General features: G+C 38.3%; 1 protein-coding gene across 1 annotated transcript in view; it reads right to left on the bottom strand.

Annotated features, from left to right (window-relative positions):
- Otc (ornithine transcarbamylase) overlaps nt 1–25,916 on the bottom strand; it is a 57,402-nt gene that overhangs the window by 10,442 nt on the left and 21,044 nt on the right. Inside the window, exons 4-6 of the mRNA XM_027927433.3 lie at nt 21,755–21,842; nt 7,330–7,483; nt 4,931–5,053 (exon numbers count right to left, since the gene is read on the bottom strand). Coding sequence (XP_027783234.2) covers nt 4,931–5,053; nt 7,330–7,483; nt 21,755–21,842 — 365 coding nt within the window. The remainder of the gene's footprint in view (nt 1–4,930; nt 5,054–7,329; nt 7,484–21,754; nt 21,843–25,916) is intronic.

Here is a 25,916-nt window from a genome sequence, read left to right as displayed (position 1 = left end):
GTACTGTGCCTTCTTCGTTGGACCTACATATAAAAAAAAAAGGCTTCTAGAAAGCCTGGAGTGGGTTGGGGGAATGGAGGCTGCTGCTGCCTCTGAATAAAGCATGTCTACTGTCTCAAATGTGCCTTGCATCTTCCTTCACTGGCCAGCATCCTGAATCTGTTTCTCTGGGTCTGAGCCTCAACCTAACCACAGCCTTTCACCTTTGAACACTATCCCCTTTGTCCCCTCCTGGGAATCTTCATCAGAAGAGGCCAACTCCTCAAAACCCCAGCTCAGTCTTTCCTCTGGACCTCCCATATGGAAAATTAGTCAGTTCAAATACCATGATTATGTTCACCTTTGTCCACTCTTCTCATCTTCCTGGTTTCCGAGCATTTCTCATAAGTTGACTTTTAAGTTTTTTTTTTTTTTCCAGTGGAGTATTGTGGTCTCTCAGCCCCCTTCCCTTCGTGAATAATTATGCATAAAGAATTATTCCTTCTAGCTGCTGGGGTGCTGCCAGAAGACTGCCTTTAGCTGTCGGCTCCCTTTGGGTACTGACTGAGCTGCAGAAAACTACCTCACCCCAGGTCATGCATTTTTCCAGGGCCCCATATTCAATGAGTGATTAACAGGAGGGTATGAAAACCTGATCCTCTCTGCCCAGCTCTGGAAAGCTCCAAATGGCCATCTCAGATTCAGAATACTCCCTAGTTGGCCAAGACTGTTGTTAGGCCTGCTTTGCAGATCAGCCTCTACCTCTGTCCACTCTTACTTCCTTTTCTACCTTTCCACAGTTGTTGATCTCAAGGGCACACTGTGATAAACATCTTGCACATCCTGCACACTGAACTCTCAGATTCTGCTTTCTGGTACATGGAAACGTGACAGGCGTGTCCTGGTTTATTCATTTGTAACCGTATTTACTTACATGTGATTGATGTGATTGTCTACTATAGTTCCTCTCAAATTACAAACTTCTTTAAGAACTACTCCAATGTTGATGATAGTGGTTACAGATATTTTTAAGACGTTTTGCCATTATCTAATGGCCATGGATTCTGGGCCACTGTTTATATGAGCTTGGGGAAAGTGATTAATAAAGCCTTGCTAATTTAATAACTAATGCTGTGAACAGTCATACTGGTAAACATAAATGAAGAGTCTTGGATATTACCCCAGGTACCTCCTGCCCTGAAAATTTAGCCTTCCCTTTGGAGACCAGGTTTTATACTCAGTATAATCATTCTTAGAGAAGGAATCAATAAGTACTTAGAGAACCGAAAGAGGTTTGGAAATTAGAAAATCACCCAACCTTGCAGGCACTGGACCATGACTTAGAATACAGAGAGAAATTCTTTACTCACATCTCAGCTTTCAATACTAAATCGTTCATTGGCCTTTACATAAATCTTAAAACCAGATGATGAGAGTGATTAACAAATCCACTTCAGTCTAAATATTCACTTAGAACAATGTTAAAATCATTACCATTGATAGTTTATGGAGTAATCTTACAATCACGGACAAAATTTTTTCTTGAACATGTAAGTTATTGTTGGTTGAAAAATGGAGAAATGGATTAGTTATAGCCGTGGAAACTTTTCAGTGTTTCTTAAATTTACAATAAATCTCCTAGCTTTATCTTTAAAGGAAATAGATCTACTAACAACTAAAGAATTACAAATTGATGGACTGACTTCCGCATTATCAGACTTTCCAGAAGATTTTTTAAAACTCTTACTTACTCCCACCAAGATTTAACTGGGTTTTAGTACTCTTTATCATTTAAATGAGTTCCTGCATAAGAACAATACTGAAATTACTCTGTAATATTGGAATTTTTTCCTTTCATGTTAATAAAACATCTTTGACATGCAATAAAATGTTTAAACCATATATTTTTTCAACAGAATAAGGCCTCCTAAAAGCACCTTATAGCAGGAAACAATTATTGTTAATGTGTGTTTCATCCTTAGAGACCAAATGCAATAATAGATAGCGTTAATTCAGAGCCTTTCTTCAAACTAGATTTGTTGTGAGAGTGTGCTCATCTCATAAGTGAAGAAAACCCACTGTGAGCACATGTTATATCTGACCCTTTATTTCAGTTCATGCTGAATAAAAGAAGAGAATTATCTATTATAGGGGTAATATCTCTGAGTCACAAAAATTTACCATAATAGGAGGGCTTCTAGTACCTGCTATTGCATATGTATGCCATTTCTTCTAATGGCAGGTACATGGATTGAATACTGTCCTCAAAAAATGTATATCTAGGGCTGTGTGTATAGCTCAGTAGAATACTTGGTTAGTATATGGGAAGCTCTGGGTTCCATCCCCAGTATTGCCCAAAGGAAAAAAGACATGCCCACTCATAATCCCAGAATGTGACCTTATTTGGGAATAAGAACTTTGCAGATATAGCTAGTTAAGATGACAGCTTACTAGATTAGGGTCGGCCTAAATTTAATGACTTGTATCCTTATAAGAATAGGGGCATTTTTACAGAGAGATACACATTGACACAGAGGGAAAATGACAGAGGCAGAGATTGGAGTGATGTAGCCCTGAGCTAAGTAACAGACATAATGTGGCCTTGCCAGCACATTGATTTCAGGCATCTTGCCTCCAGAACTGTGAGACAATGCATTTATGTTGTTTTAAGCCACCCAGTTTGTGATAATTTTTTATGGCCACCCTTGGAAACTAAGATAGCAAGATGCATTGACCCAAACTGGTTCAGCAAGAACACGAGGGAAAAGTACTTAGTATTGTTTCATTTTGCTTTGGCAAGATGCAACAGATGATGCTGGGGCCCTACACAGGTGCCCTCAGAGGATCTGCTTTTATGACTTTTGCTTCTTCCTCCAATTTCAGTGGGTTTTTAACACCTAGTACTTTCAGTTCTTCTTCAGAAGACAACCTTCCAGCTACCAGGCTGCTTTCCTACAAAAGTGATAGGGGATTTACCATTCCACCTTTTCGGCTGCCCTTGATCAACAACAGGTTCAAAAGGATAAGAGCCCACTATCCTCACCCCTGATTGAGACTATTCTGAGGAATAACTTATCCTCCAGAGCTCATCTGTGGGATCAAGCTGAAGCTACTTTCCATGAGACTGGTCCTGACATGACACTAGGAGAACCAAATCATCTGGTCTACCCAAGATTCTTCCAATTTTAGCAGTGAAAGCTCCTCTCCTATAGAAGTTCCTCAATTTCAGAAAGTCTGGCCACCATAAATGGCACCCTTGTTTGAATTCTTCCCTTTCCCTGTTTTCCCTGTATAGGTCTCCCTTAGAAGTAAATCACTTGTGCACAAATTCCCACTTGATGTCTTCTTGTGAGGAACCTGGTCTAAAATACTGGTGGGGATCAGGAAGGGGGTAAAAAGTACTTGAGAGACTCAAGGATTTGGATATTTCCTGTTGGAGAAATTCAGCCATTAATCCACATTGTGTAATTTATGTTCCCTGTGGTTGGCAAATACACATCACAAACTCAAGAAACAGAAACAGAAAGGGATTTTGAAACTCCACATATTCACCTCAGGATGCCTTAGCTTCTCCAGGTTAACCACTGTGGTAACTATGCATATAATAGAACACATATGCTTGGTCAGAGATGCACTAGTGCACAATAATTGTAAACAATCCCCTCCCCACCTCTCTCTCTTTCTACTGGGGATTGAACCCAGGAGAGCTTGACCACTGAACCACATCTCCAACCCTTTTTATTCTTTTATTTTGAGTCAGGATCTTGTTAAATTGCTGAGTGCCTCGCTAAGTTGCTAAGGCTGGCCTCAAATTTGGGATCCCCCTGCCCTAGGGTCTCAAGTCGCTGAACTTACAGGCATCATGTCTTAATGAGAGAGTCAATTCTATCTTTTATCACAAGTGAAGACTTTGTTTGGGATCCCATTTTTATTTGGGGGAATTTTCTTTTCAAAGGACTCCTGATAGGATATTTGTAGCTAATGAAAAACATAATAGAGAAGAGAATCTGTAAAGATAGGGTGTTTAAAAGGTTCTTAGCATCATTCAAAGCTGGTTTGTGTTTGAGTCTCTTGTAGGATTAATTTTACCCTCTAAAAAGGCCTATTTATTTTGTATGGGGCTGGAGTATCTTAAAATGGGGCTTCTTCTAGAGGGATTTGCAAATTTGTATATTAATTTATTCATGCATACTATTATATAGATCAAATAATTTCATGTGAAGAAATTCAAACTATATAAAAGGATAAATGGTGAAAATAACATCTCCCTCCCGCCTCTATCCTTGAACCTCCCAGTTCTTCTCTTTAAAGGCAACAACTATTACCATTTTCTTGTGAATCAAGAGGGTTAACCTGGGCCTATGAAAGATGTCAGGCTTTCCATACAATCTGTGGGAGATTAGCAGCATGGTAGAAAGTATGCAGGGATCATCTTCACAGCCACAAAAGACTCAGATTTAAAAAGCCAAAGGACCCCTGGAGTTGAGGTTTGAAACACTAAGCTGGTGTAGATGCCATCACTGTGACCTTCATATTGGATTGAAATTTTTCTACCAAATTGCAATATTAGAAAAATGACAGCATCATTCCTATATGTTGAGAATTCTACACTGGCTTGATTTTGCTGCTTTCTGCAGCCTGTGTGATGGTAATGCACAAGGATGCCAGTCATCATAATGGCCGGTATCAGGGCATTCAAAGGGATAATTCAGACATGCTTTTAACACAGACTCACAGAATGAAAGGCACCAGCCAAGACTAGCTCTTATTGTAGAGATAGGAAATGGGGCTCTTAAGAGGCCGGATAGCTATTTAATAGTAGGGCTGGTAACATAACCTAAGTTTTGTGGCCTCACCTATGCTGCCCTTGAATGGAAGAGAGCTTTATTTTCACTAGGTAATTGCATATGATTTAAGTGGGAGTTCATTTCAAGGTAGAAAATTTCCCTACCTTTGGAGTGGCCGCCTGAAGGTGCATCCCGAATTTCGCGGCACTCATCATGATGGAGTGCAAGATGTTGTTGCCATCGCCTATCCAGCTGAGGGTAAGACCTTTGAGAGAGCCATAGTGTTCCTAAAATGTAAGGGATGAAGGAGTTTCAGTCTGGGAGAAAATCCACTTTTGTGCAACAATTATTAGGTAAAAATAAAGGAAGCATTTTTCACCTCAATTTTAATGCTTTTTGGAATGAATAAACTACTAAACTTTTGCATTGTATAGAATGATTTAATAATATGAATGAACAATCACAAAACAATAGTAAAAATATCCTAATATCTTAAACCAAGACATCAGATGACCTTGTACAGAGACTCAGATTTTCACACATTCCAAATCTGAATCTCAGTCGTAGTCGATCAAGAAATGCGCACCACAGTGTCCAGACATTGTCCTTGTCCCTGGAGGTATAACAAAGGACAAAGGAGACAAAAATTATTGCTTTTACAGAGCCTTCACTGTTGCGTATAAGAAAAGGGAAATCCAATGCACCCATAACACCAGTGTGGTGTTCTGAGTATGTTCAGATTTATGTAAAGTTAAAAAACGTGCCTAACAATACTGTTGTTGTTTATAGGTATAGATGTGTGTGTCTGGGAATTATAAATGCAAACATTAAAATAATAATTTAGTAGAGTGGGAGTATACAGGATCAGGCAGTTACACCATGGGCTTCAAATATACCTGTAATGTTTTTTTTTTTCAAAACAATAAATAATTATAAAGTATTTGCTTCATCACATTAAGATTTCAGAAAACTGCTGGGCACAGTGGCACATGCCTGGAATCCCAGCAGCTTGGGATGCTGAGACAGGAGGATGGCAAGTTCAAAGCCAGCCTCAGCAAGTTAGCTAGGCCCTGAGCAACTCAGTGAGATCATGTCTCTTGATAAAATTTAAAAAAGGGCTGTGATGTGGCTCAGGGGGAAAGCATCCCTAGACTCAATCCCCAGTACAAAAAAAAATTTTTTTAGAAAACTGCATAATGGGCACATGGCACTTGCTTTAGTTTTCTTGAAGTGTCTACAGGTTTCATGTATTTATCAATATTTATGTATTTATAAAGATCAGATTTTAAAAAGAGGCACACCCAATCCCAAAAAAGCAAAGGCCAAATGTTCTCTCTGATATGCAGATGCAAACACACAATAAGAGGGTGGGAAGGGAAGAATAGAAGTTCCTTGGATTAGACAAAGGGGAATGAAGGGAAGGGGGGGGGATGGGAATAGGAAAGACAGTAGAAGGTATCAAACATAACTTTCCTATGTTCATAAATGAATACACGACCAGCATAAGAATGAGAAGTTATACTCCATGTATGTGTAACATGTCAAAATACACTCTACTGCTGTGTATATCTGGAAAGAAAAAATAAAAAAAAATTAAATAAAAAAGGAGGCTAACCAGTTTTGAGATGACGGAACTAAGCTAAGCTAGGATTTATTTATTTTTTAATATTTATTTTTTAGTTGTAATTGGACACAATACCTTTATTTTACTTATTCATTTTTATGTGGTGCTGAGGATTGAACCCAGGGCTCCACACATGCTAAGTGAATGCTCTACCACTGAGCTACAACCCCAGCCCCCCTAAGCTAGGATTTAAATCCAAGTTCATTTGACTTAGATCTCATGTTCTTGATAAGCAGCTTCCAATTCATTGAAATCCTACTTTACAATCTCCTATATAAAAGCATTGCACAAGACCTTGCAGGGGACACTATGAGGAACAGAACAGCTCATTTCACCTCATTGAATTTATTTTACTAATAATCTTGGTATCTATGCAAAGTCACACCTGCAGACAGAACCTTGGCATCTGAAATCATTGTTTCTTCTCTCCATGGATCTTATTCTCATCTCTGAACAGCTTCATTTTGAACTTAAAATGATAGAAAGTTGCTCCCTTCTTCAATGTGTGTGTGTGTGTTTTTTTTTTTTTTTTTTTGACCATTTTGAATATTCTAAGCAAACTTCCCTGGCCTCCAAACCCAAGCCATGTAGTTCAAGGTGTGTAGGATCACACAAGACTAGTCCACTCAGAATGTTCCAGCATTCCCTATTCATCCATTGTGTTAAATATGGCACCCAAACAGCAAAGTAATTGAAAGAATCGAATTTGGGAACCGGGGTTGGGAACAGGGTTGAGAGTGGAAGAATCTTATAGTCTGTTTTTCACAATGCCCTTTCCCCCCGAGATTTGTAGTATGCACAAATATGCTACAATTCTTTGTCAAGATGTTATATGAAATGAAACACTATTACTATAACTTAAGTAAATGGTTCCACTTGGTGCTAGTCTGGAATTAGTTGTTGATTTTGTTGTTTTTTAAGGCAAAGAAATACACCAACCTGGAGTGTGAGGTAATCAGCCAGGATCTGGATAGGATGATACAAATCAGAGAGTCCATTGACAATTGGGATAGATGCTTCTCTAGCCAGGATGTCCAGATCTGGTTGTTTGTACACTCGAGCCAACACTGCATCTGTCATGCTAGATAACACACTGTGGCAAACCAAGAAAAGACACACTACAATAATTATGCTTAAAAACTCCTTCTTTAATACAAGGTCCTAAACAATAATAAGAAATGTTAATAAATTAAAATTTTTACTAAATTATATAACTACCTAGCAACATGAAAGATTTCAAAGCTAATATGAAACATAGTTCTTACAGAAGACAGATGTTGTTCCAGCCATATCTTCCACAGTCACCAGCGATTTTACACTTTTTATGCAAATAAGAAATCAACTGTGGACCCAGCAGACATAATGATAAATTATAATCAATAAGTGGCTATTAGTTAAATTTAAAGGGACAAGACCAAAAGCAAGATATACAGAGAAACATTAATGACCTGGTGTGTGGCTAATTTTCTCTTACATTATCCAAGAGAGAAATATACATTCTCTCTGTAAAACTGAAAGTACCAATGTAACAACCATGGAAATGCCCACACAGATTGCTCTACGAGGAAAACCCTTTCTATGAGGGAAATTCTTGACTTACCACCTCTAGCTGCAGACCTTCAGGATCTGCTGTATCAGTGCTCAGTCATGAAGTGAGAACAGTTTGGGACTAAAGCTGGGCCATGCCTGCCTGACATGAGACCTTTCTGATGGGCAGTCTTTGTTCTGGGATTCCCCATTGGCCTGGCCAAGATGTTTCCCAGAAGTGTGCTGCTCTCTGGGGCTCTTCCTACCCATCCCACCTTACATCCTTTCTTCCACACAGGTTAGACCTGCATCTCAGCATTAATACATCTCTCCCAGAATCCCCTCCTGCTCCCTCCCTTCTTTATCCGTCACAGGTGTTTCCTATAGTAAATCTCTTCTAATTCCATCTTCAATTCTGCTACTTAGTGGACCTGAACTGTCAAGTCAACAATGAACTCGGTGGTTAGAAAATTCAGGGATCCCCAAGAGACTCCTTACCCCAGGGATTAGAGGATCAAAGACTGAAAATCACATTCCTATTACAACATTTCCTCAAATTTTTCATTTTTCATCAAACTTTCAGATTTCTCATACCCATAATTCCTAGATTTTCAGATTTCACAAATCATCAAAATTTCCAAAAACCACGTGGAGATCAACATAAGAGTCTCAACTCTCTGTTTGACAAAATAAGGGCACAAGGAACAAGCATATAATAATCTAATTGTCCTTCAACAAATGAATGAATAAAGAAATTGTGCAATATTGTCCAACCTTACAAGAAAGACCATTAGTGGCAGGTAATGTAGCTCAGTGGTATAGTGCTTGCCTAGCATGCATGAGGTCCTAAATTCAATCCTCTGCACCACCAAAAAAAAAAAAAAAAAAAAAAAAGAAAGAAAGAAAAAAGAAGAGAAGACCATGTCTTTTGTGATCGCATAGATGAACCTAAAGGATATTATGCTAAAGCAAATGAAAAGATTGTATTATCTCACTTATGCACTTATGCATGGAATCTTTAAAAAGCAAATGAACCAGGCTTGGTAGCACATGCCTGTAATCCCAGCGGCACTGGAGGCTGAGGCAGGAGGATCATGAGTTCAAAGCCAGCCACAGCAAAAGCAAGGTGCTAACCAACTCAGTGAGACCCTGTCTCTAAATAAAATACAAAATAGGACTGGGGTTGTGACTCAGTGGTTGAGCGTCCCTGAGTTCAATCCCTAGTATCCTGCTCACCCCTGCAAAGAAGCAAATGAGTTAAACAAAAGATGGTTACAAGGATCCAGAGAGGCAGGAGAAAGGGGTAGATGTGAGCCAAAGGATACAAAGTTGCAGTTATATAGGATAAAAGTATAGAATTCAACTGTACAGCATGAAAACTATAGTTAACACCACATTGTATGTTGTGTACTGGAAATTTGCTTAAAGAGTATATTTAATATGTACTTGCCACAAAAATAAAAGTAATTGTGTGAAAAAGAGGTATAATATGTTATTACCCTCAGTTAATAAAGAAAAGAACATTTGAACACAAAAAAGGGAAAAGACAGAATTATAAAGAATAATCCTTGAAATGAATCAATTGAACTTTATGAAATTTCCTATATTATTCTTTTTTTTTAAAAAAAATGTTTTTAGTTGTCAATGGACCTTTATTTTATTTATTTTTATGTGGTGCTGGGGATTGAACCAGTGCCCCACACATACTAGGCAAGCACTCTACTACTGAGCCACAACCCCAACCACTCCCATATTATTCTTTTTTTAATTTAATTTTTTTATTTATATATGATAGCAGAATGCATTAAAATTCTTATTGCACATATGGAGCACAATTTTTCATATCTCTAGTTGTGTACAAAGTATATTCACACCCATTCACATCTTCATATATGTACTTTGTTATTCTTAAATTTTTTCTTATTTCAATACTGATGGGAGCTTCTCCATAGTAAGGCATCAGTGGAGGGCAAGATTTGTAAACCACTGCTCTTAACTATCTAAGCATATTATATATTAGCACATGAGAGAGGCGAATAAAAGATCCACTGTATAGTTTTCAAATCAGGTAACGTGGTTAACTTTAATCTTGGAGTACATGAGTATCTTGGAGAGATTTTAATTTTTTTGTGTGTTTGTGTGATACTAGGGATTGAACCCAGCGGGGCTCTACCCCTGAGGTATATCCTCAGCTCTTTTTATTTTATATTTTGAGACTGGGTCTCACTAAATTGCCCAGACTGGCCTGGAACTTGTGATCCTCCTGCCTCAGCCTTCTGCATTGCTGGGATTATAGGAATATTGCTGTAGACACAAAAAGCCCTTTGGACATTGAAGCATCTGTAGACAAAAGGAACAAAACTTGGTAGTAAATGCCACCTGGTCCTCTTTCAACCAGGGAAGATGCAAGTGAAGCAGAACCCAGTGATATGGGGGTGGGGCAAGGGAAAGCAGTTCCCAGGTTGTTTTCACATTGGAAACACTTGGGGGAACAAAGATATTTAGAACATTAGTTCATATGATCTTGTCCATGACACTGGTTTCTACTTTATGCTTGAAATTGCTGTGAACATGGAGAGACCCCATTCCTATTCTTCCAGGCTACTAAAGATCTTGAAAAAATAAAAACAAACCTTGTCATCGGAAACAATGACAACCCTGTAACTAGAGCTGGACTACAGGCACATTAATAGTAACTTAAGCTTTATATAGCTCTCCAGTAATTTAAAAGCCCAGCTTTAAACATTTTAAGAACTTTATTATATGTGCTACAAATGAAAGGTTGACAAGTTAAAAATACTCTCTGGCTCCATAAAGACTCCATTTTGGTATATTTTCATTTTCATTGAAAATATGGAGTTCTGCTTGCCTTCTAGCAGATTCCTGCAACTTTGGAGATGATTTTAGGTATTGCCAACAATGGTACCAAAACAGCTTTTGCAAAAACCCACATTATCCACATTTTTCACACATACCAGTTTGTTCTGGATGTTGAATAGCAGATATCAAGATTTTTCAAAATAAGTTATTCTATTTTGCCTAAATGTTTAATATGTGGCCTATTTCCCTGCTGTTTAGAAAAGGGAGAGGCATGGTATGGGACTTTAAATGAAAAGATGGTTCGTGAGATAAAATGCTAACATTGACTATTTCTAGATAACAGTGGTATCAGTGGCTTATAAGATTTTTTTCATCTCTTTTAGTATTTTCTATCAAAAGAAGTACTATTGTAATGATCAGAAAAACATCATTCAAAAAGGAAATTTCTCTCAAATATCATTTTGAAAATAAATGAAACTGAACTAAGGCTTCTTAGAGCAATGGCTAATTCTTGGCCTTGGTAAAGAAATGTACAAGATGAGCCTGGGAACATCCTTTTATACAAAAAAGCAAGGGAATTATCAAAGACAAATGGAGCTCGGTCAAAATAACCTAACCTGAACACATATTACACTGGCCACATCTGAGCCTCAATAATGATAATAAATGGAATGAAGTGAAACCTTCAAATATACTAAAATCCATGAGTTCATAAAGATACTAAAAATCAGAAGAACATTGAGAAGAATAGTAACAAGACCAATTTCAACTTATTTTTAAAGAGGGCTCTCCAAAATAAAGGAAAGAAGGAGTGAGGATCAGATATTATAAAGATATAGGGAAGATCAGTGGACTAGAACAAGGAGATGGAAAGGGAAGAAAGAGGGATGAGAAAGGGAGGAAATATGGAACAAATTTAACAAAATCATGTTCTGTGGGGCTGGGGTTGTAGCTCAGTGGTAAAGCACTTGCCTAGCATATGTGAGGCACTGGGTTCAATCCCCAGCACCACATTTTAAAAAATTAATAAAATAAATGTATTGTGTCCATCTACAACTAAAAAAATTTAAAAATCATGTTAAGCACATATATAAATATACCATAGGGAATTTTGCCTTTATGTATAAGTAGAAACAACCAATCAAAAAATAATAAATAAATGAGCAAAAGGAAGATCAGTAGAGTAAGGGAGGAGAACAGGGAAGAGAAAAGGGAGGAAAAGGGCAGGGAACAGGGACTGAAATCAAATTCCAAATTTTATATATATATTATACCACAGTATATAATGCTGTAACAAAAATAAAATATAAATAAAAGTGAACTCTCAGATTATATAAACTCTTGGGTAGAACAAATCCATTACATAAAAATGGAACAAGATGGCTTAGTATGTAGAGTGTTCTGATACTGTATATTTTCATGCAGGGCTCAATGACCATTTTTTAAGGAGTGGTGTGGAAAGTGTGAAAAGAATGGTTGATCTAAATAAATCCTTTCCAACCCTGAGCTTCTGTTAGTTTTAGATATTTTTTTTTCCTTTAGTATAAGATGGAAACTTGCTTAGGACTTAACTAAAACACCCTCAAGCCACAAATGAAAAAAAAAAAAAAAAAACATAGTAAGCAAAGTCCTCCATGGCCCCAGGGAGGCCTAGTGCAGAGTCTGTGGGGTTGAGTGAACACACACACACACACACACACGTAGTGTGCTGGGACAAATCTTTTTTTTTTTTAAAGAGAAGAGAGAGAGGGAGAGAGAGAGAGAATTTTTTTATATTTATTTCTTAGTTTTCGGTGGACACAGCATCTTTATTTTATTTTATATGGTGCTGAGGATCAAACCCAGGGCCCCGCACATGCCAGGCGAGCGCGCTACCATTTGAGCCACATCCCCAGCTCCAGGGACAAATCTTAAGAGCAAATGTGGATATGGTGGAGATGGATGATCCCCCAGCAATTCTAATGTCCTTAGAAGGACTTGAATTCTTCCTAAAATAATAGAACGCACTGACTGTGCCTGTTTTGGGAAAATCCACTGCAGATACGTGAGAACTGGCTACAAGGTACCAGGAGAATAAAGAAAGAGATAGATTCAGGATTGAACAGAGTGCAATCTATTCAGGATTCACTGAGAGAAGTGTGGTCAATGTTAGGTAGTTTAGTTAACCATGAACAGGTGGGTGGGAAAAAGGACAATGCAGGACAGACATTAGGCCTATGCACCAAGAAAAATGCAAGAGTCATAAAACCGAAACCACAGGGAACTTTATCTAAACAGGCAAGCATTTGGGAATGTGGGCTGGAACGCCCAACCTTCCGCAAGCTGTAGGTAATTATGATCCTTTGAGGGAACTATTACTTAAAATCATGGGGAAACCTAATTGAAGCACACAAGCTTCAGAAAAGTGGGCTTTGGGATGTCAAGACCTCCCTCAGCTATAGTTGATTATAACTCCTCAAGGGACATCACTGTTTTTAGACCATAATGTCCTTACCTCTTATAATCAAGTCACCAGAACCCTCCCCTGACACTGAAACTGTGTCACATCCCCCAATCGCCCTGTCAACCAGAACATCAAGACCTCACAAGGAAAGTTTGCTGAGGATTATCCAAATGATAATAAACCAATTAAGGGGACAGGAGAACTGAGGCAAGAACAGGGAAGGAACTCCTTAAAAACTCCAAATCTGTGAGCACTACACTGTCATTTCTTCCAGGTGGTCTGTACAGGTCCTATGTCATATGTTACCCTGTCCTTTCACTGTCTTTTTGCTTACTATTCTGTGTTTCTCTCAAATTCTTTCCAGCAGATTCATAAGAACAAGCACCCAAGAACTTCAGTGGCTGCTCAGGCTGCATCTGGAAGACCCCAGCCCTGTAACAGTCAAGGGCAGCAACAAGACTTGGACAAGATGGAGGGGGCTTAGATGGTGACCAGAGCAAAAATGGTTTTCATTTAAACTGAAATGTACCTGGATTATCTCAAACTTACATCAGGACATCAGGCACATTCCTGGCATGTGCAGTACCACATACCATTCTAATGGCTTTGTTTATCTATAAACAAGCCAGGGTTACTCAAGGGCAACAAGGGTAATTGTAACTCAAGATGTATGCAGTCAAGTCAAGCTGGATCCCTACAGATTCACAAAAGCCAAAGACAAACAGAAGTTGTATTCTCATAGGGCCCTGCTATTCATTCTCTCCTTTGTCTCCATTCTCCCTCAAATTAGACCATGTGCAATCTAGACTCCAGTTTGTTATCAATGACAACATTTATTAGTTGAATAGCTGACTAGGAAACTGAGAAGAACTTTGGTTGCATATAATGACACCATTGAGAGTACTGTCATCATTTCCAAAATGGATGTTTCCTAATTTTATTTGTTATAAAAGCAGGTCAAGGCCCTAGAGGAGAAATAGGATCTGCAATGTAAATTGGTCAAAGGATAAACTCTCTGAGTCTCCCCTGAGGAGGAAGAATATTCCAACCCTCTGGTATTTATACTCAGGTTATCATTTTAGTTATATCAATATAAGAATGATGAAGAAAGAAAGAAAACCTTCATCAAGCCTACATAGGGCCTTATCAAATAGGCCAGTATTGGAAAAAGCCAAGAAGGAATGAAATTGCCATTTTCAACTCATTCATGAAATATTTTACAGTGACCACATTGTTTTGGCTTAAATGTCAGATTCCAAGTTTGAGAACCTTTGAGAAAAATCAGTAGGGCACTATGGCATTCAGAATGATCTCTTCAAAATGAACTAGAGGAAGTTCAGTGTGAGCCATCTGGGAAATCACATAGAAGGCCAGATTTGAGTTGGAGATTGTCCCAAGATTGAGTTAGATCATAACTTGATTCAACTAACATAACTTGAATTTCTTCTGTATGCCCATACTTTACAAGTATGATCACATTTCTCTTCATATGATTCATAAAACATTTCTACTTTGCAACTCAGGAACCTGGGACTCAGAAGCAACTGGCCCAAACCACAAGAGCCAGTGTGTAGGAGAGCTATGAATTGAATCAAAACCTGACTCTGCTTCAATGCCTTTATTCTTTATACTACAACACATGATTCTAAGAGAATATAACATAGTTCAGACTGTGAGAACTATGTTATATTGTCACCATTTACCTAAGGATATATAACTGTCCTGTGTGGTGTCTTGGTGTCCTCTGTAAAGATTCAAGGAGATGTCATATTCCTCATTTGGCACCGATCTATTGAGTACCTAATTAGGCAAATATTTCCCATTAGGTACCAATATTTTAAAACATTTTGCCAATAAAGACTATAAATTTTACCTTTTTGATCTTTATACCATTGGTATGAACACTTTAAAAAACATTCCTTTAAATATGACCATGATTCCCTGTTTCTCTTGACTGCTTCTCATGTAGAAATTCTTCCATAACTTCCATTATTTTGGTTGTCAGAATAACAGTTGGCAACTCTTCCACGATGCTGCATGGGCAGAGTGAGTTGAATGTTGTCCCTCCAAAAGGCCTGTTTCTTGATGACTAGAAACTCAGAATGTGATCTCATTTGGAAGTAGGGCCTTTGCAGATGTAACTGGTTAAAACGAAGTTATACTGGTGTGGGGGTAGGTTCTAAATCCAATGACTGTTCTTATGAAGAGGACAGGGTACACAGAGACACATAGAGAAGAAGCCAGGGTAAAGATGGAGGCAGATTTTGGAGTGATGTAACTACAAGTGAAGAAGTACCAAGGACTACAGGAGCCACCACAAAGGGACTCATGGTCCTGTGGACACATGGATTTTGGGTTTCTACTCTCCCGAATGGTAAGAAAATAAATTTCTATTGTTTTAAGCACTGAAGTTTGTGATAATTTGTTGTGGCAGCTCTAGGAAACTAGTATGATGGTTTATGCTGATTCCTCTCTTAGTTTTACATTAGTAGAACACACTTTAACAATCACTACCATAAGTAAATTACTTCTATAGGGAAAGTAATTAGAATAGAACAACATTACATTATTTGGTTTTATATGGAGCCTTTCATACACATGGTTCCTGAAGCCATATTACTAAGTACTGTATTAAAGTGCAAATGACTGTGAAGCTATTATGCACCTTTCAATTGTGCACTCAGAGCATTAGGCATGAACAGCTATCATTATGGAAGAAACACAAAGCCTTGAAACTGGAGTGATAATGTTCCACTGCTGTTGCTAAGTTCCATCTGATTTTAAATTTCCAAAGAATCAGCGATCTGAGTCATGCTAAGGTGTCACTTCTGGTGTTACATCTAAAAGTACAAGCCCAGGGCAAGGGAAAAAATAGAATATCTATCTCTTAACCCCATTAGAGCACCATGGTATTGACAAAATCTGAAAATGCCGTCCAATGTGAAGCAAATTTAGCTCAATGCACAGGTATATGTTTGGTGCTTTCTGATATGTTAGAGGGTGGAAAAGAGTTAATGAGAGAGGCTTCTCAAAAGAGGGAAGTGAGCAACAGGGTTGATTCTATTTGATGGGAGCCTTGGCTTCCAGGGATCAGCACTAAACTGAGTAAACAACTCAAATCTTAAGACTATCCTTACCAGTTAGAGAACATATGGATTTTTTTTCTTTTCAAAATGCTGAAGAGAGATGAGAGCCTGGTTGTGCAGAAAATAATTAATATGGTGGCCATGAGACAGCTATCCTTTGAAGACCTGCTTACAAGGGTGACCCTCAGCAGGCATCTTGGAACCTGGCCTTTAGAAGAGTTTCCACCATTCCCAAAACTGATGGGGATACACACACTATTATTTAGGCTAAATATATTCTTTCTTTCTGAGTGACTGAAATTGGGGTTTGTCCTAGGCAGAGGGGTGCTTAAATGACCAGTTTCCAGTAAAAACTCTGAGAGCTGGTTTGATGAGAAAATTAAGCTCACCCTGTGTAATTCCACTGGTTAAGACTTGGAAACTTGTACCTGGATTCCTCCAGACTTTACCCTATGTGCCTTTTCCCTTTGTAGTATGTGTTTGCATATGCGTGATGGAGTGATAATGTGCATGTGTGTGCGTATGCATGTGTGCATGTGTGTGCGTATGCATGTGTGCATGTGTGTGCATATGTGTGATGCTGAAAATTGAACCCAGAGCCTTGCACATGCTTGGCAAGGGTTCTACCAATGATGTATACTTCTAACCATCCTTTACAATCTTGATTTGTATCCTTTAGTTGTCATAAATCTTAGCCATGAATATAATCATTGAGCCCTATAAGTCCTAATGAATCATTGAACTTGGGAATGGATTTTGGGGCTCCCTGATACACCAGCTCCTCCAAAATGTCAATAGACAGCTCCTATCAGTGCTCCCCTTCACTTACCTTCAGTTTTTACAATATTCAACTCAGACTTAGCTGAGGAGAATTCACCCACGACTCGGACATTTTCCAACATTGCTGCTTTTCCTTCTATTCCTGCATACATGCAATGTGTTGCTGCCTTAGGCCTTTGCACCAGCAGTTCTTTCTGTCTGTGATGCTCTTCCCGTAGCTTTGCATTTCTGGCTCTGTCTTTTCATTGAGTTCTCAACTTGATGGTCACCTCCACTGACAGATCACTTGCCTTAGCTTCATTATAGTACATATTTCAACCTGCTTTTTAATTCATGCTTTGTTTGTTTATTTATTAAAAGCCCTCCTCACTCTGGATTTTATTTCCACTCCAACAAGGATCTTGTTTGACTTGATCAGCATTTTATTCTCAGTGCTAAAATGTCTGGAAGAAAAACTAGGTATTCAATAACTGTTTTTGAATAAATGAATAATTAAATCACATGAAAAATAAGTGACACTTTGGAAATTGCATTTAACACCTTTCAAGAGACTGGCCTGGCTTTGCTCCCCCGATTTCTGTTACTGCATTCACTAAATTCCCCCTCAGTTTCTTCTTTCACCAATGTGCAGGCACTTTTTATTCTACCAGGCCCCCAGAGCAGCTAGACAGGTAGATTGAAGAAGCGACACCATCAATCAGTGTCAGGTGTGCACTATTTTCTTGATTTGAAAGGGCAAGCACTGTCACTTAAACATCACCCAATCCCTTTACATCTTAAAAATTTAAACTTCTACAAAAAGCAAAAGAGGCAATTGTTAAGGGTTGTGTGGTGCATATTGCAGAATAGATGTCATTAAGATCTGCTTCTTTACTTCTCCTGTTCAATTACTTCTGTAAAAGGCAGTGGATTTTTCTTGTCTTCTTCAATTTGGGTTTATTGAATTTCTGAGTCTCAGCATATCTTGTTTGTTAGGTATTTTGGCAGATTAAGCAATACTGGGACACACAGGAGAAAGCCAGATTTCCACAGTAGCTGCTCTGTCCCTTTTTCTGATACCCCACATCTCCCATCCCAGACTGTTCTAATATTGTACTATCTTTATTCTCATATTACTCTAATTGCACCTGCCCTCAAGGTATAGCCTTCTACAATTCTCCCAAGAGACTCTGGAGCTCATTTCTTTTTCTTTACCACTGAGCTTATAGGTACTTATATTTTTCCAGTTCCCAATGTCACCCAAGGTGCTTATCTCCAGTGGCTTGTGAACATGGTACATTTAAAAGTTCAATCTTTAATGCAGTATGTCCAATACCTGATCTACATACCTTCTCCACAAAACAGAAACTTCTTTCTCTTTCCTTTTCTGCCTACGCACACACACACACACACACACACACACACACACACTTTAAGAGTAATGAATCTGGAATCATTTCATCTCCATTATCTAATCATCTGTCATAATCAGCTGACATGAAATCACACAAAAAAAATCTCTTATGATCAATCCATTCTTTACCATTCATGACTTTACTAGTCTACATACACAGCACAACAGCCCAGGTTTCCTATATCATCTGTCAACTCAGGATCTCTCAAAGTATAGTTCACCTACTCTTGCATTAGAATCACGAGGGAAGCTTGTAAAAATGTAGATTACCTCACAGCATCTGAAACTTAAATAGAGAATTAGAATTTCTGAGTGTGGGGTCCAGAATTCTACATTTTAACAAATGCCCCAATATAATCCCCAAACTGGGTTTTAGAAACCCTGAAATTAATCTCTCTACCTACTATCTCTACCCTGATCTAAATTCCTCTGCATCTGTCTACACATAGTTTATACTGGGACACACAACTCTGTTTAAGGACTATCACCTGTTATCTAATATACTGTATGCTTTTAGGAGGATAAATTGGACCTTAAAAATCAGAATGACTTTCTTTTGTAGAAAAGGAAATGAAGATCCAGAGAAATGTTTTCCTATGAAATCAGAGTAGGTAAGTTGGAAAGCTGAGATTAGGTCTCAAGTATCCTGATTTCCAAGCCTCACCAAAATGTGCTAACTATATAACTGACTGCTATTCTTTGAAACATTTCCTTGCAAGGTTAGCACTTGGATGACATCTGGGAACTTCACTCTGGGAAGAGTTTCCACCATTCCCAGGATTGATAAGAATGACTCACCATGCCTCAAGCATTTTTACAAACAATATGACATAAGGCGAACATCTGCTTTCCTTTTGGACATATGGAATTTGGGTACATGCCAAGGAGAGGGTTCCAGTGTTACCAGATTCCAACAAAAACCCTGGGTGCACAGTCTCTAATGAGTTACCTTTGTTGACATTGCACATGTGTTGTCAGAATCCATTACTAAGAGAATTACGTGTATTCCCTAGGTGACCCCACTAGGGGAAGACTTTTGGAAGCTTGCACCTGGTTTCCTATGGACTTTACCACCTGTGTCTTTTCCCCTTGCTGATTGAATATGACTATGCTGAGTCCTGAGGCCCTCTACTGGCCCTGGGGGCCTCCTTACACATAAACCAATGCTTTCCATAACTTATTTCACCGTCACTCTCATGGTCTAAATAGAAGAAGCATTTGGGGTGATCAAAACAACCTGGCCTTAAAAGAAAGATGGCATGATTTCAATCCTAAATTAGCTTCTAAGTTCCATTACTTCTCTGAGCCATGGTTTCCTCATCTATAAAAACAGACCAATAATATTTACTTTACAAGATCTTTACAATGATCTAGAGATAATGTCATAAGAGGTCCATAACAGTTACCCTTTAAGGTGTGCCAATTATTTCCATTCAGTCTTTTGGGTCACATGAAATGATCAATTAGAATTATATGGATCCAGTCTTATGTGTCCATATATTTATGAAGCAATGGAACTAAATACATGAACTCAGAAAGCTGCAATCATGTTGGAACTTTTGAGCACAATTTTCCTTAGGATCTTTCTAGAATTTCTCTATCCAAGGACTCATAGTGGGAATTGTGTGGACAGCAGGCACAAAAATGAGCATGTTTATACTCATCCTCAAATTTCAAACTATGTTTGGCTATTTGTTTCTGACTTATAGGATCCTTCCCACTCCACTGATTTCTAGGCCCTGACCTCTTTCTGGATGCTAATCTGCCCTGCTTAAGTCTTTATTGGGTGCTCCATTTTCTTTTAACTACACAATTTTCCAGCCACTAATTCACACATGACTTAGTCACCATGGTTCACCTGGTCCTGAGTGGAGAATCTCCACTGAAACTTCTCTCCTATATGTTTCACTGACTTCATCCTTTAACCTGATTTTAATATTTGCTTATGAATAAAATATGTTTCGCTTTTGCATAAGCAAAATCGTTAGGCAAATATAATCGCAGTCAGTGGCAGCATATCTGGAAGAAAAACTCATTTATGTTCATTTATTCTGTCTCTAGTATCCAGAGGCTAATCACACTTCTTATTTCTGGCATTTCCCCACCTGAAATAACATAACTAAAAGTTTTGAAGATGAGATATTTGAAATCTCTTCAGCAAGTCAAATAAGGTGAATTCTTTAGTGTACGCTTGGATTGTTGCCATAAAAAGCAGACAGTGTCTGCAAGGAGTTACTTTACAGCATATCATTTCAGGGGGGGAAAAAAAAACATTAGTCTTCTCTGTTGAGGGTAAAACATTTAACAAAGACGTTTGCTCTGGATTTCTCAGCCAGACATTCTATAGTGGTGAGAGCATTGCATGTGGAGTCAGAAGGCCTGTTTCAGTCTTTCACTATAACATAGAGGACAAGAGCCTTTTGCCATCTCTCCTTTCATCTAAGTTAGGCTGAGCTCCTAGTACTTGCCCATGGAATGTGAATGGAAGTGATTGTGCCACTTCCCCGCTAAGGTGGCTTTGAAGCAAGTATCCCTTCTTCATGCTCTCTTCTCCTAGGTCCTAGCTGGATGTTGACATCCAGAGTGACCTTGGAGGCCACATGTTGAAGATGGCAGAGCTACTCTCAGCCAGTTGCTGAATGAATCTGTAACTTAATAATCTGTCCTTCCCTCTTAGCAATCAAGAATATCTGCACTAAGTTAAATCATTGACTACGTTAAGACATTTGAAATTTTGTGTTATAGCAGCTAGTATGTTCCTAATTAGACTGTTTCACGTCTTTTTGATAATCTTTGTGGGTTGTTGTAAAGATGAACTGAGAACAGTAGCTGGCACATAATAAATATTCAATAAATGTTAGCTATTCATATTATTACCTACACTGAAACTAACTAGTTATGTTAATTTTCCTGGACCTCCATTTTCACAACTGTCAAACGTAAGAATCATACTTCATGGTTTCCAAGTTTCATTGTTTGAAATTTTATAATCAGAAATTCTTCAAAAAATGCTAAGAAAAATTTATCTTGGTCTCGGGATATAGCTCAGTTGGTACAGAGCTTGCCCCACATGCACAAGGCCCCGGGTTCAATCCCCAGCACCACAAAAACAAATTATCTTAATTCATGAAAAAGTGGCCAGAGGATGATGAAGAGGCAGTCCAAATATCAGGTAAACAGAGAAAGACAAAATGGAGAATAGTACAAAGGATTCTCAGAGGGAAAACCATTATTTACAGAGTAGCACATTTTCTTTTTGAAATTTATCCATCAAATTTTGAAATAATATTTTGAGAGAAGAAAAGATTTACAAACCGAGCTGTGTCCGTGAGACTTTCATTCACACCCAAATGAATATCTTGTGTAGTAAGAAAACAAGGGTGTCCTCCCAGAAGTGCAAAACCTATAATAATAAAAAAAAGAACTAAAATGTGAAACAAAATTACGAGCAATTGGCACCATCTCAATTGACAAGTGACCATCTTTAAAGCTCTCCAACCTCTCTGACAGGGAATTTCCAAACAAAGCAAAATGAAGAATTGAGGGAAGTGGATGAAATTTTGTGCATAAGGTCTTAACTTTCCTTCAGGTGTATGCCTATCTCTGCATCTATTTGTTAGGGACATGGCAATGATGGAATATTGTTCCCTTTTGGGATCTATGGCTAGGTTTGATTCTTTCAATTTAGAAAGCTGCCCAGCCAGGAAAATGGAAAAATGAAATAGTTGTATGGGATATTATGGATTATAATGGAATACTACTCAGTAATAAGCAGGAATGAACTATCTCCAACATAATATGAGAGAAGCTAGATCCAGAAGAATAAATACTACATGATTCCATGTATATGAAGTTCTAGTCTAGGCAAAATGAAGATAGAGCCAGGAACAGTGGCGCACAACCTGTAATCCCAGCAGCTCAAGAGTCTGAGGCAGGAGGATTGCAAATTCAAAGCCAGCCTCAGCAACTCAGTGAGGCACTAAGCATCTCAGTAAGACCCTGTCTCTAAATAAAATACAAAAGGGGCTGGTGGTATTGTTCAGGGGTTAAGGTCCCTAGGTTCAATCCCTGGTACCAAAAATAAAAAAAAAAAAACTAACCTAGAGTGGCAAAAATTAAAACAGTGGCCGCTTCTGGAGTGGGGGATTGAGTGGGAAGGAGTATTGGGGAATTCTCTAGGGTAATGAAAATGTTTATTTGGTGGGTTTTTGTATTGTAGATTTAACCCAGGAGCCCTTAACCACTAAGCTACAACACCAGCCTATTATTGTTATTATTGTTTTGATATTATTATTATTTTCAGAGAAGGTCTCATGAAGTGGCTTAGAGACTCCCTAAGTTGCTAAGGCTAACCCTAAATTTTCAATCCTCCTGTCTCAGCCTCCTGAGCCACTGGGAGTACAGGTGTGCACCACTGTGTCAGGCAATGAAAATGTTTTATATCTTGATAAAGTGTGGGCTACTGTGGGTTTCATGGATATACACACTTGTCAACACTGATTAAAGTATATGCTTAAAAGCTGTGCATTTTACTATAAGTACCTTAATTTTTAAAAAGCTTAAAAGTAAAATAAAGTAAGCAAAGAGATGGTGTTTTCAAGTCACTAAGTGTTAAAGGGTCACTTTACTGATTTCTACATTTTCTAATGAACACATTCACATTTTCTTGTGAAGTTCTATTCACACACTATGCTCACTGCTTTTTCAATCACCCTTGCATTGAGAGAGTATTGTGGATACCTGAGCAGGTGAGGATGGCTCCCACCCTGTTCTGCCCTTGTAACACATTCTATTGTTCTGAAGAGAATGCTACACAGAGGACTCTGCTCCAAGTCACAGCTAAACTTGCAGGCACAAGCAGAGCCTTTTGTCACTTCCTCTGGGGCAAAACTGTGGGAGATGGTGACATCCAGCCAGAACATTGCTATCTCATTGGAGACAGGTTCAACGGGCAGACTTCCTCCAAAACATAATTAAAGGCAAATAAGCATAATTACAAGATAGAAAATTGTCTGGGGTATTTTGCAAATATTACTTTTCCTTTCATACTACATTGTGCCTAATTTATCTTTTGGGAAATATACAACAGTCACAGTTTGATAATCCCATCTGTTTTCCATAAAAGAGGAGGAAATCATTAATTGCATAGTGAATTGGAGGAGGTGAGGAGTTTTTTTTTTTTTTTTTAACAATTTTTTATTTATTTATTTTTATCTGGTGCTGAGGATTGAACCCAGGCCCTCGCATGTGCTAGGCAAGCACTCTGCCACTGAGCCATAAACCCAGACCAGAGATGAGGAGTTTGTTTTAGACCCACAAATAAGAATTTAACTCAAGGACTTATAAAATTCTCCTCTGATGCCTTAACAAAATTAGAATAATGTAATTTGAAAATGGACTGGTATTAAATGATATTAAGGAATCATTATTTTTCTTATGTAAGTAATGATATAGCTATATAGTAAAATATCCTTTGTTTTTAAAAAGATGCAAATTGATGTATTCAGGGATAAAAATATTGTACTTTTAATTCAATTTAAAATATTTTAGCAGTGGGCTGGGGTTGTAGCTCAGTGGTAGAGCGCTTGCCTAGCATGCTGGGTTCGATCCTCAGCACCACATAAAAATAAATAAATAAAATTGCTGGGCACAGTGGCGCTCGCCTGTAATCCCAGCACTTTGGGAAGCTGAGGCAGGAGGATTACGAGTTCAAAGCCAGCCTCAGCAACAGTGAGATGCTAAGCAAGTCAGTGAGACCCTCTCTAAATAAAATACAAAATGGGGCTGGGGATGTAGCTCAGTGGTCGAGTGCCCCTGGGTTCAATCCCCGGTATCCCCCTCAAAAAAAAAAAAAAAAACATAAATAAATAAATAAATAAAGGTATTGAGTCCATCTACAACTAAAAAAAATCAAAAAGATTTCAGCAATAAAAAAATAAATTAAAGACAGCAGTATAATGACAATTGTTAGATTGATAAAAGGAGTATTAGTGTGTTCCTTCTGGTAATGTTTCTATTTTTCTATTCATTTGAAAACTTGTCATTGTTTCTGTCACTGTATAAAAACGAAATAATTATATTCTACCTATTTTATACTTAAATGTTCTCCCTGAAATAAATCCAAACCAAATGTTTTTCATCCAGAGGCCACCATGTTCTGACACTTGCAATAATTATTCACAGAACACAGTCATGTGCGAGAGTTTTATAAACATCCTTCTACTGAATCCTCTGCTCTGATAAAGTGCATAGTATATGCTGTTATAAGAATTTTATAAACGGGAGTTCTGAGAATCAAAGAATCTAAAAAATTGTGGAAGATTGTTTTATAATCCCTGTAGGGGAGCTCCCCTCTGAGCCTGCCCACATTGTGATCTACAGGAACAGGACAACATAGTGAAACTGTACTCAGATTTTTTTTTTCTTCTGGAAAAAGACTAAAGTCCTGAGATCCCTTGTAGATTAGATGTGCTAGGTTCCAAGTAGAATTAGAGAATATGAAACACCCAAATGGTCCTACTTGCCATGGGTCCAGTAATAAAGAGTCTGATGCCATTTTTGATGTTTGACTCCTGAAAGTGTTCAAGCTCACCTTTCCACCTTCCTCTTCTGCCCTACGTCTGGGCATTCTAGGAAAATGCAGGTGTTCCTTGCTTCAGCACTAGCAAAAGTTTCAAATTCAGTATCCAGTCCCATGGACTTAAATGCCCTCTATATACTGATGACTTCCAAATTTCTCTAAGCCAGATCTCACTCCAAAACTCCAGACTCATATCCAACAGCTTTTTCAACACCTTTCTTTGTACATCTGATAAACATCTCAAACTCAATACACCCCAAACTGAACTCCTGATCTTCCCCTTTCAATCTGCCTCAGCTGCAGCTTTCAAATTGCTCAGGCAGAAATCTTGAAGTCATTCTTGATATCACTCTTCTGCCAAATTCATAAATCACCTTTTTTTCAAAAAAATTTTGGTGGACATGATACCTTTGTTTTATTTATGTATTTTTATGTGGTGCTGAGGATTGAACCCAGTGCCTCACACACTCTAGGCAAGTGCTGTATCACTGAGCCACAACCCCAGCCACTCATAAGTCATCTTGATGGCTCTCCCTTCCAAACATATCTAGAATGTGCCCCTCTTACCCCTCTCACTACTAATACCCTGGATCCAGTCCCTCCCTCTCCCCTCTCTTGACAAGCTTCACTGCTTGTATCTTGTTTCTACAAACCCCCCTTCCCTAAGGCCTATTCTCAACAGAGCAATCAAAGTGATCTTTGGGCACATTCTTCTGCTTGCTGAGAGCACTTATCACCTTCCTACATATTATATCAAGCATTTATTTCTTATGTCTGTTGTCTGTGTACACATTAGAAGGCAAGCTCCACAAATGTGGGGAATTTCCAGTTTTGCTTACTGATGTATCGCTTACTCAAGCACTTAAAATAAATATTGGTGAATAGTAAGTGCTCAAG

This window comes from Marmota flaviventris, chromosome X, assembly GCF_047511675.1.
Source record: "Marmota flaviventris isolate mMarFla1 chromosome X, mMarFla1.hap1, whole genome shotgun sequence".
In the NCBI taxonomy this organism is placed as follows: domain Eukaryota; kingdom Metazoa; phylum Chordata; class Mammalia; order Rodentia; family Sciuridae; genus Marmota; species Marmota flaviventris.
This window is presented reverse-complemented; position numbering and strand designations above follow the sequence as displayed.